This window comes from Choloepus didactylus, chromosome 1 (assembly GCF_015220235.1).
Source record: "Choloepus didactylus isolate mChoDid1 chromosome 1, mChoDid1.pri, whole genome shotgun sequence".
Taxonomy (NCBI): domain Eukaryota; kingdom Metazoa; phylum Chordata; class Mammalia; order Pilosa; family Megalonychidae; genus Choloepus; species Choloepus didactylus.
Window position 1 is genome coordinate 154,570,867 of NC_051307.1, and position 12,405 is coordinate 154,583,271.

The 12,405-nt window shown below is 34.5% G+C and overlaps 1 protein-coding gene across 5 annotated transcripts in view; it reads right to left on the reverse strand.

Annotated features, from left to right (window-relative positions):
- Positions 1-12,405, reverse strand: part of RASA2 (RAS p21 protein activator 2) — a 126,654-nt gene that overhangs the window by 45,990 nt on the left and 68,259 nt on the right. For all 5 annotated transcript variants that reach the window (XM_037843689.1, XM_037843683.1, XM_037843705.1 and 2 more), the window contains 6 exons: positions 12,299-12,382; positions 11,035-11,107; positions 7,391-7,467; positions 6,322-6,423; positions 731-887; positions 275-423 (listed from right to left, as the gene is read on the reverse strand). In XM_037843689.1, coding sequence (XP_037699617.1) covers positions 275-423; positions 731-887; positions 6,322-6,423; positions 7,391-7,467; positions 11,035-11,107; positions 12,299-12,382 — 642 coding nt within the window. The remainder of the gene's footprint in view (positions 1-274; positions 424-730; positions 888-6,321; positions 6,424-7,390; positions 7,468-11,034; positions 11,108-12,298; positions 12,383-12,405) is intronic.

Consider the following 12,405-nt stretch of genomic DNA (forward strand, 5'->3'; position numbering starts at 1 on the left):
GGAAAAAAAACTGCCACCCTGATGTTTTACTTTTAAAGTGACACTGGAATCATTATAGAAAGAACAAAATTTAGTAACAATTGATTAATTATCTTTACTGTTGGCAGATTCTGTTTGATAAAGAACATCTTATTACTTGCTAAGAAATTCTTGTCAGTCTACTATGCGTAAGGCTGGTTAAATACCAAAGAACCTAGATTACAAAAACAATTTGGCAAATTAAGGTTTGATTTCAAAAACACATAATTAACATTTAATAAGATATAACTCTTACTGTGTATCCTTCAAGTCTAATTCAGCCACTGCAGTGGCAAAAGGAACAAGTTTATCATGGTGCAGCAGCAGTCGTACAAGGGGCAAAACAGCATCATTTTTATCTCGACATATTTCACCCAAAATGTAAGCAGCTGAGGCAGATATGGGCTAGAATACAGAAAGTAAGCACAAAATCAAGAAAACATGAATAAATTTGCAGTCACTAACCTGTAAAAATAATTAAAATAAGTTCATTAACTATATCTGTTGTAGAAAATAATACTTAATTTTCCAAATTTCTATTAGAGATGAAATTTGGAACACACTGATCGGAATCACAGTACTCTGGTTCAGATAAATTAAATATGTATATTTACTGCTTTGATAAGACTTGATTCTCTGAAATCTTTTCCTCATCATTTACAGAATTATTTTAGCTTTTTTGTATAAAAGTATACACAAGAGTTCTAAGTACCTTAACATCTGGTGATTTTAGCAGCAAAGTTTTCAAAGGACCATAGTACTCTGAAGGAAGTACATAGTCTTCTGTATAACATATATTTAATCGAAGAGATCCCAAGTCATCAGTTTTGGAAGGTTTATTGCCATTGTCTTTCGGTTGGAGCAAGTACCTAAAGTAAAAAAGAACACAATCAATGCCATGCAATGGTAAAGAGCAGCCAAGCCAGTAAGGTAAATAAACAACTAAGCCGTAAGAAAACCTAATCAAAAAAGTCACCCTGATCTTTAGGAAACTTCAGAGGCAGCAAGCTATTAATTTAAAGAGGCTTTATCTTTGGTTGTATGACAGACTAGAAAGCTGTAAACAGATTTTTAGCCAGGAAACAAAAAGTATAGATAATACAAAAATGAAGCTCTCAAAGGGATTACATAAATTTCATTGCTTGAAGGTTTAGAAAAAAATAATGCATTGGATTTTAAGTAAGTTTTATGTTTTATCAAAAGTAAATTTTACCAATTAAATTTAAGAAAGAAGCATTTAGTTGAAATAGATAAGATACACTACAAGAAAGCATAAGTTACCTTGTTTTAAAATAAATCCTATATGTAGAAATTTGAACTTATAAAAGTTAGTGATTGAAGAGTTATAGATTTATTATATTATTAAAGGAATAACAGTATAACTACACTGAAGATATTATTATTTGCAAAAATCAGATTTACATGAAATTTTTTCAGGTAAGTGAAAGGTAATATAATGCAAAAATAGAAGCAACTTTAAATATCCAAGAAATGAGAAATGTTTAGAAACGAGTAGGTTGTGGGACCAAAATCAGATCTCTTACAGTGTTTTTTTTTTTTAATTTAACATGGGAATTTTAAAATGCTTATAAAAGTAGAGAGTAGAATATTGAACTACCATGTATTCATCACCTGTTTTCAACAACTGGCCTTCAACTCAAGGCCAATTTTGTTTCACTATACCTCCATTCATTCTATTCATACCATCCCACTCCTGCATTATTTTGAAACAATTCCCATGATTTATAATTTCAACTATAAATAGTTCAGCAGGTCCATAGACTATAATAGACTGTAATTGGTTGACAGCTTTCTTAAGTCTCTCTTAATTTATAGATTCTCCCACCATGAAACCAGGTAGTTTGTCCTATAGAGTTTTGCAAATTTGGGAGTGTTAACTCTCTGTCTCCATGATGTCATTAACATGCTCCTCTGGCTCCTCTGTAATTCCTACATACTGGTGGTTAGATCTTGAGGATTCATCAGATTAAGATTTGATATTCTGGCAAGAATACTTCATTGATAAGGTTGTGCAGCTCCACCAGGAGGCACTAATGTCTGATTGTTTCTCTTTTTATATTAGCAGCCACTGATGATCATGGCGTAGAGCCATTAATCATCATGGATGGCAAACTGGTCATTTTATAATTCCTTCCTCACTTATTTGCTGGAATGTTTTTTATAAAGGAAATGATGTAGTTCTGACACTTAATTTTTAGATTTATTATCTATGGCCTCCTATAATAGACTAATTGTCTAAAAATAAAGGGGGGGTTAACAAAATATTTATTAGCTTTGAGAAAGATATGATAAACATAGAAAAGAGAGCCAGTGAATTAATCAGGCAAAATTATATCACTACCCCAAAAAAGAAATTCCTGTCTTTAAGAAATTCCTGTTCTATTCTCTTCTCTGATTTGACAATTAGTGATTTTTGCCCAATTAAATAACTGGGAACAAGCCTGTTAAGAAAGGTGACTCAGAAGTATCTCTAAGGAAAGTCTAGCTTGGTACTGATCACCAAGCACCCTGACAAGGGCATGTGACTTTGGTAATTTCCTAAAATATGTTCTGTAGTTTTGCAAATTCAGATAATTTTATCAGCACATCTAAGAGTAAAACTGAAATAAATTGCAATGACTAAGAACAGAGCTTGATTTATGTAAAGCAGAAGGCCCATTACTAAATTTATGCAAAGAAATACAACCATCAAGTGGTATAGGTATTTGCATTTTTGGGGGTGACTGATATATTTCATTATGAAAATGTTCATTCACAAAACTAGGGAGAATACTAATATTAGTAATAATGCCCCCAGGCATGCATTATTTGGTTTCAACAATTATCAACATTTACCATAGTATTTCATTTATATGCCCCCACTGTGACCAATACATGTTTTTTTTTTACCTGTTGGTAAATTATTTGGAAAGCCAGATTTTCAGAAGGTGCTGTGGTGAGTACAAAGGCAAAAAAAACAGAGATTTAAGTAGTCTTGAGAATCTCTAGCTGAGACAACACTCATACATTATGGGAGTCCCAGGCCCAGAGCCTTTCCTAAGGGCCTTGAAGACTATACACACAGCAGCCTGCGTGACCTATGTCAGTTAAGGTTTGACCTATTCTCTTTGTAAAATCAGGCCTCCAGCACTAAACGTAATCTATAGCTTACCTCCTCCCTGAAACTCCCTGAGATACTATTATCTATAAGATAACCTGTAATCCTGCCCTCTTCCCTGTTGACTACAGTCAATCCTTCCCTATGTCACAAGACCCCCATTCCCAAGCTTATGCTCTCAAACCCCACTGGAATGTCTTTGTCTCAAGCCCCTATAACCGGCTTGATCAGCCCCACCAAAGTGCAGAGTACCTACACACTGAGCTCTGAACTTGCTGCCATTCAGAGCAGCTCTTGACTTCATTCAGAGCAGCATGACTGACTTCCATTTCCTTGTAAGTAAGCCTTGAATAAAAGCTCATGTCTCAAACCTTGCCCAGTGCTGTCTTTAGTCCTTGAGCCACAAAAGCCCCCCTGGGCCGTGACATATATCATAATGAATATCATAATGATAATCTTGCCAAGAAAATAATAATAATGCTTCTTGACCAGAATTCCTTCCCCCCTCAACTGTGCTTGAATGGGCAGTACCAATGTCTGCCTCTTTGGGATCACTTTTTACTGTTCTAGACTAATCTTCTTTTTCCATTTTAACTAGCATTTTCCATACACAGTGGAGTAAGATTACTTGTATTATTGTGTACTCAATTACAGTCTCGTTCTGCTTCCCTGTGACAGCACCTACCCATTTTTAAAGTGTCCCCATCTTCCATATTCAGATTTACAGATCCTGTTTTGCTTTGTTTCACTGGAATTTTACTCAAATTTTACTCAGTGGGTAACTTAATTACCCTTATCTCCCAAATTCTTGGATGTTAAATAACATGTTCAAGGTCACAAAGTTAGCAACAGAGATGGGATCTGAACCAAGGCAATTTGGTTCCAGAGTCTATACTCTTTTAACTACCATCAATAGTTAACAAATATTTATTGAGATTCTATTATATTAAGTGAAAAAAAGCAAACTGCAAAGCAGGATACAGAATGTATCCACCTATGTAAAGAATACAAATTTGCCTGTAGATACAAAAAATATTTCCATAAACCCAAAGGAGTGGCTGCCTGAGAAGATGGAAACTGAGTAGCTGAGTGACAGGATAGGAGAGAGATTTTCACCTTTTGAACTATAAACCATGTATTCTACCCATTCCAAAAAAATCAAATAAAATTCTGTTATCTACAATTAAAGTAAAAATTAGCTAATATCAACAGTAACAACCAATCTTAGTATCTGACAGAAGTTGGAGAATAAAAAAACTGAGGAACTGAGTAGTTAAGAAAGAAATGGGAAAGTGACTGAATCATGGTATAATTTAAGAATAAATTGAAACAAAGTTATCAGTTTTTAGGAGAAGACTAACAGACAAAACGTAAGTGGAAAGTAGAAAGAAAAACAAATTGAGACGTTTTAACAAGCAAATTACATTATTGGTAACTATTCTCTTTCCTAATATGAAGATTAAGAATATGACTGAAATCCTGAAGGTAAATAAAGCTTTCCTTGAGTTTTCATGCAGTTACCATCAATCCCATAAGGAGATGCTACAGCATTGCAATTGGCAAAGGGTCTGTTTAATTTCTGACTTAAAAGGAAATGGCATTCACATTTTAATATTTCCTTATATCTATGGAAGTATAAACAAATTAGCAGATGTTTCTATTTAATACTGTATAAATATTTTACCATTTGTACTTTTGGAAGGTTGCTTTAAAGTGTTAATACTATTGACAAAAAAATTTATAGGAATAAAACTGATTTCTGTCTCTTATTGTTCTTACATCATGCCAACATAGTTGGCCAAAGTTTTATCAAATTTGGAGGGCATATATGGAAATAGTCTCACTTAAAATATAGGCTTTGTGGCACATTTCAGGTTCACCTTGGGAGCCCTTCATGGTACAATAAGAAGTCTCCCCCCATGTCCCCGCCACCCCGGTACTGAATAGTATGGCATATAATTTTAAACTTGATAAATTGGTCCAGAAAATTTCACTTTAAAATTTATATTTTATGGAAAGACGGCAGAGGAGGGGGCATGATGGATCCCAAAGGTTCATCAATTTTTCATAGTGACTAAATTTAAATTTTTTCCCTCTGTGGATACATTTTAGAAATTCCACAAAATAGCACTGTAAAGGCCAATAAACCTCTGATCTGCATTAGCAAGAGGTAAAAATAAAATTAAAATTTTGAGAGTCTAAAAATCAGTTTATAAAGAATAACTGCTTGAGAGCAAGAGAGCAACAGATGAATGTCTGACAGTCAAGGAGGAGAGGCAGGTTCTTTCAGGACAAATAAGACTAATGCCCACAGTAAGAAACATCTAAATACTCAGCTTCAATTCCTTTTTCAGGAAGTTGAAACAGAAATTTAACAAGTAGGCCTTAAAAGGCAAACGAGAAAGGCATGTTCTTTTATACTCAGTTGAGTCCCGAATCGAGGCTACCTATTGGAAGGGACAGGATATACATGTTTGTAAGTGCTATAGACAGAAAAAACAATAAGTGTCACATCAATTATGCTAAGGAAACTAACATCAATTTAATGTTTGAACATTAAGTTTTTTTTAAATCAGTTTAATGTCACTACTGCTGGGTCATGAAAAGATAAGATAAGATTGTAGCCATTACTGAGCCCCCCAAACTCCTGAAAAGTGTTATTAACTGAATCAGCTCAACAATATATAGACCCTAGACATGTAGAAAGAAATAACAGGGTCATCAAATAGTGTATTTCAGTGGGGTGTGGTGAAGGAAAACTCACAGGCTGGTTGACCCCATAAATGGTCCCTCAAATAAGCCCTTTGCTTTCAAATATCCACAGTTCCAATCATGACTAATAAAGCTTGTGAATTGCAGACGATGATTTGTGACCAAGCATCTTCTCATACAGGCAACTCTGAAGTGATGTTTTAAATGTTTCCCATTTTCCCCTTGGAGTTAAGATTTAGTTTAACAGAAAAATATTTCTAGGCAATTCAGTTCTTTCACCCTAGTACCACACAAGTCAAGCCACAAAACTACCAATCTGCTTCTATTTCTGCAACAGTGAATTAATAACTAAATCAAATATTAGTGACTTTTGGCTTATCCCACTGCAAATTTAAAATATGCATTTAATTGCATACACAGGGTATTACAGGGGTGACCTACTATGGAGTTTACCAGAACGTTTGTTTTCTTACCAAGCTTGATGAGAAGAGTCATTTCTTAATACATTCACAGGAACCTTAATCTCACCTAGGAAAACATCTTGCACCAGGTTTCCATTGTTCCACAAGTCAATCCTGAAAGTGAAAACTGGCTTTATTTTTTGCAAATAACGTTAAAGAACACACGCTACCCAAACAGCTTCAAATCACTTTGTATTATAGCATCAATTTTACATGCTCAAAAGTAAAGAGATGTTAGCATGTCATATACCTATCAGACTGGGAAAGCAAAATACTGTAATAGCTTTTATTTTAAAGCACAAAAAGTAACCATTTTAAAAAGTCTAAAAGAAAGCGCTTAAGTTTACTGGTTTCAAAGTGTAGGCTTTATTTTAATGTGCAGCAATAGACTAGAGTTACTTTGTTGAACTTGAGAAAAGAAACCAGCACCAAGATTACAGTGTCTCTCTCAATTATAACCAATTAATATGTAAACATGGTGATTTAGAAAAGTACATTACCTGATCATTCCAAACATGATTAATACACCCTTCAGATGAACACACTTGTTAACACCACACCTGCACATGCATTTACAAAATATTTCCCCTCCCAAAAAGCATAGATAAATTTAAGACCTAAGGTAGCACAGACTTCAAACACATGCACCTCTTGAATTATCTTATAAGACTTCTTACCTCACTGAAATTTCTGTTAGACAGCAGATATGTCAAGAAGAATAAAAAAATTATTTCTAAATTGTCTGAGATATAATTGCTTTTCTATATATTCTCTGCATCCATTATGCTATGATTCAGAAATTTAAGAAGCAACTAAATTTGGGGAAAATTATAAAAATAATATAAAAATAGGTGAATTAGGTCATATTTGTTTATAAAATAAATACACCTTGACTACTTCTGCATAGATATCGGATTTTGAAAAGATGAGTTGGATTTAAATTAGATACCAATTCTTCTAATTTTCATCAACCAACTTGCTAAAGAAAATTGTATTAAGCTTGGTTCACCTTTTTCAGTTAAATTTAGGCTTTTCTTTTGGCACAGAAAAAAGCAATTCTGTAAAAGCTCAAGGCACATACCTAATTTCTAGCTTTTCAATATCTTCCTCTTCTACCTGGAACTGGGACTTTCTGGTATAACTACTGGATCTGGTTACCTGTGAACAAAATATTTTAGTAACAATTTTTTAATATATTTTTTTCTATGAACTTAAAACATTATCATCCCCAAAATATTTAACTGTGGATGGAGGAAATGGAGGAAAATGCCTAGGTAATATTTTACCCAAAAAGTTAAATACAAAAACAGATATAGAAGTAGCAGCAAGGTGAAAATAAGATGGTATAAATAAGGAAAGAAATCTTGTCTCCATATCACTCCTTCGCATTCAACAGATGAAACACTAGGTTCTCTGGCTCATATGTAATTTGCTGGTGTCTCAAAAGGTAAAAATGTCCTATTCCAACAAAGCTGGGTGTGTTAGGAACTGTTTGAAGACTTTCCTGCTTTTCTCAAGATATTCATCCCATCTTCTCACATTTTTGCTAAAAATATCAAGGCCACTGCCAGGAACTTTCTCAACTACTGACCAGCTAAACACATACACTCCCACACAGGCCCCTCTACTTGTTGAGTTTTCTCATCCTCTTCTCTGAACAAGATGAGATGATCACCCTCTTTTCTAAGACTACCCTACCCATACATAGTATACAATAACTACGCAGTAAACAATCTATTTTAATTACAGCTTTCTTTACCAGCTTCTTCACCTCACTCAAGTCTAAGAAAAATTCTCCTCTTAAATTATGGTCTTTCTATCTCTTTCCTTTAACAGACAAATATCAAAACTGAAATCCATCCTTACGGCCTATACTTCCTCAACACCCACTCACTACAATAGTTCCTTATAATCTGGCTTCCGCACAGATCACTCTTCTATTTTACAACCACTCTTCTAAAACCCCTTAGTGATTCTTAGTTTTCACCTTCCTTGACCTCTCTGAATCATCTTTACTAACGATTATACAACAATAACTCCTTTCCCCGAAACATATTTTCTCTACAAGTTTACTGGGGCACTAACCTGGCAAACTTCTGCTTTCTTTGCTCTTTCCTCTGGCTCCTTTTCTTCTGAACCTATAAATATGGGTATTCTCCAAAGTTTATGTTATATTTTACTCAAAAAGTAACTTGGAATTGCAAAGTGCTATACAGTTTATAAAGTGCTTTCATATCCATTATCTCCTTTGTTCATCAGAATGTTGCTCTGAGGTGGCAAGGCTAGATTTATTATCCTCATGATAAAAATGAGCAAGCTGAAGTACAGAAAATAATTAACATACCAAAGCCAAATACACAATAAGTGGAAGAATTAAGTTTCTCCGCTTTCCTCCATTACTGTAAATCTCTACTCCCTTGGCTTTCTTGACAATTTGTGAGCAAATCTTGAGTCTTTATCTATAACCATCGCCACACTTAAGTTTCAGTTAAATTCTGCCTATTGAAGAATTTTACATGTCAGACCTCAAGCTCATTATGCTTATTGAATCACTTGTTTCCTTCCTCCTAACTCCCATTTTCTCACAATCGACGCCCATTCTCTTTTCTTTTATAACTAATTCACTATAACTAATTGCCCATTGTGCTTTTTCTCATCTGTCCCTTTCTGTCTATTTCCATCTTTACTCTCTTGCATCAGGCTTTTTTTTTTTTTAAACATTTAAACTACAATGGTCTCCCACTCTATTCTCTCTCCCTAAGCCACTTCGCCCACAGGTCATAGCTAATTCTTCCTAAAACACTGCTTTACTCTCACGACTCAGGGGCTCAAAAACATTCAATGGCTAAAATTTACGCACCTCAGCCTGGCACTCAAGGCTTTTCAATGGCTGGTCCTACTCTATCTTTTCTTGTCTGAATTCCCATTATTCCCTAAACAAACCTTTTAAACAAATCACTACTTGCTGTTCTGTGGAAGAAACTTGCTACGTGCCTCTCCTCAAAATGTTCCTTTTCTCTTTTCTCTCAGTTAAGAAAATCCTGTCTTTCTTCAAAGCCTGCTGTGATGACCTCAGCTAGAGCAGAGCTCACCTGACATCCCAATATCTAATTATGTTTTCCTGCTCTGTTTGTGTGCCTCTTGTTCTAGCTAGAGGATAGAGACTGAACCTTATCTATCTTTATAATCATTTATAAAGGGTTTTGCTGAATTATGTCTCAAATGGCCTAGTAGGGACCCTTGGATACAGCAAGCAGGCCTGGTCTTGACTTTCAACTTTTAAAAGCCACTTATTTGCTGCAAGGACCTGTGAGGCATGGCAGACTCCATAGCCTATCTGAAGTTTAAGGCACGTGGACTAATGGGGAGTGTGAACTTCTTTAGTCAACAGCTCTTTATATTTGCTTTCTTTGTCTTCTCCAGGTTAGATGTAATATCCATTAATAAATGCAGAACAACTGCACTAAGTCTTTAGCCAGGAAATGGAAAAGTCTCACACTGGTACATTTTCTTTTGTTTTTCTTTCTTCGTTGCCTCCACCCCCACATTTCTTCCTGCTTCACTTTTGGCATTTCCTTTAGCCTGTGTTCCTTTATTAAAGTACAGTAATCAGCCAAGATATGCCCTCACTCTCTCCCACCATGAAACAGTAAGGAAAAAATACACGCAAAAGGAGAAAAGCACAAAATATAACTTCTTTTCTCAAACCTTCCTTACATGTTAATTTCAATTGCAACATATTCCATTATTAGACCCCAATCTTCTAGAATATAGAGTTTGGTTTATTTTTTTTTTCTGTAGTTCTCCAATAGTATGAAAAAGGTTTAATAAATGCTCCAAGTAAAGAACTCCAAAGCACTATATTTGAGCAACTTCAAGGCTTCTGAAGAGTCCCATGAAAATCAGCATGTGTCCACAGAGCTAAATAGCCTAAAGTTGCAAAAATAATAATAAAGCCTTAATCATATTAGTCTCAAAGCAGTCTTGCATTTGGGCCTACAAAAACTCAATGAGTTAGACAGGACTCCTGTTATTCACTTACAAAATTATCCTTTTAGAAGTAGTGACTTGTTCAAAGTCAACTGGGACTAGAATTCAGATCTACCAGTGATATTATACTTACTTCAGTAGCGGTTGTCAGATAGCACTCTGCAAAAATGTCCTATGGCCACTGTGTGACTGGTGGAGGTGGCTGGATGGGGGGGGGGGGTGTGGACCTAGACCTACAGAACTCTGCCTTAATTTGTTTTATATATTGGGCCTCCACTGCATTACATGATGGGTCTTTTGCTACATAACTGCTAAAGTAACTCCTTATTAATGTATGCTATTAACAACAAATGTGTTGGGTCTATCTTCTCAAATGAAGAATATGGGTAAACATTTAATAGTTTTCTGGAATTAAATGTATTAATACCAAGTCTTTGATATTAGTATACTTTTATTTTTTAAATTATTATTTCCTTATCCTATTAAGACAATAGAGCTGGAACTCCAAATGAATATAAAACTTACTATTTTGTTCTAAAAAAATGACTGACTTAATAGATTATAATGTTAAATGATTAAACCATCATACTTTCTTTTTGATTTAGGATTTATAGATGTGGACTTGTCTCAACTCCTTTGTAAAATGATTACCATGGCCATGATGTGAAAAAGGAAATCAACCAGCACTCAATATGAAATAATCATTGTTAACATTTATATAAAACAAAAAGTTACCTCAAAATAAAAGATTTCATTAAACTGTGGATTGCTTGTTTTCTTCTTTACTTTTGTCTTCTTTTGGTCATTCCTGTTCCAATGTGGTAGAGTTTTACCTTGTAGAACTTAATAGTACACAATTATAAAACATGCTATTTCCAACCAGGGAGCTAACTGCTAAGATACTTAGGGAAGACTGTAGTTCTAACTAAAATAATAAATTGAGGTGTCCCTACAAGCTAAAATTAAAGAATACACAAACTTCATGTGTCCTATATATACCAAGACTATATATTATTCTCTCTATGGCTATACTAGACTGACTGCCAAGCTTTCTTCAGGAGTTTTTAATAACATATTGTATTAAATAAGCAACCTAAAATAAAAGTAAGAAGGAAGAAAATGAGATTTAGAGCACCTTCATCTATGCTGAAAATACCCAAGGAACACAAAAATCGTTTTTAACTCGCTTTACTCTGGTCTCAATGCTAGGCATTTTATGTACATACATACACAAATACATTTTTAAAGTGAATTAGTGATTTTCTAAAAAATAACAATAACTAGAGAGCTTGGGATTGGGGAAGAGGGGTTGCATGTATGTGTGTGTCTATGTGTAGAGGGAGTAGTCTGCTTTTTATTTCCTGATTCTAAACCTTCAAGTTATAGACAAATCTCAGACTAGTCAGGCCCTGAGAAAGAAACCATAATAAAATCATAAAATCCAAAATATTACAAAGTGCCAAAGGTTTCTTCGTAAATTACCATGAATCATTTAAATCAATGATATGGTGTATTTCAGCAGTTCATCTATAACTTGGAATTCTCTCTATACAAGACAGATCCCATGAATGGAAGATTCATTTCCAGACCTGAGCTGCTTTCCAGAAAAAACAGTATGGAAAAATCCCTTGTTATTCTGAATTTGCATTTATTAAACAGGATTTTACCTGTATAGAACCTCAGACGTTTCAACGTAGGAACAATGATGAATGAAAAAGGCAAGTTTGTGTTTTAAAGGACATTTTAGCTAGTACAAAACTGAGGTGGTTCCCCACAACTTAAGGATCTGGTAGCTTTGAAATGGCACCTATTTTCTTTCTGTAAAAAACAAGACTTGCTTGTTTTCAAATGTATGCATTCACCAAAGATTTTTCTTTCAAAGCATTCATTACTTTGTGTACTAAGTAACTATTTAGCATTTGCTCTTGAACCTTAGTTCTGTAATTCTTAAATCAAATTTTAGAACTTAAAAACCTAATAATAATTCAGTAAACATTACCTAGAAGGGCCCACCAGAGAAACTGTTGCATAAGGGTCACAGCTTTGTCCATTTATGAGAGGCAACCCATGGCACGCCTTGATGCTAAGGTAGAATAAAAGAGAATT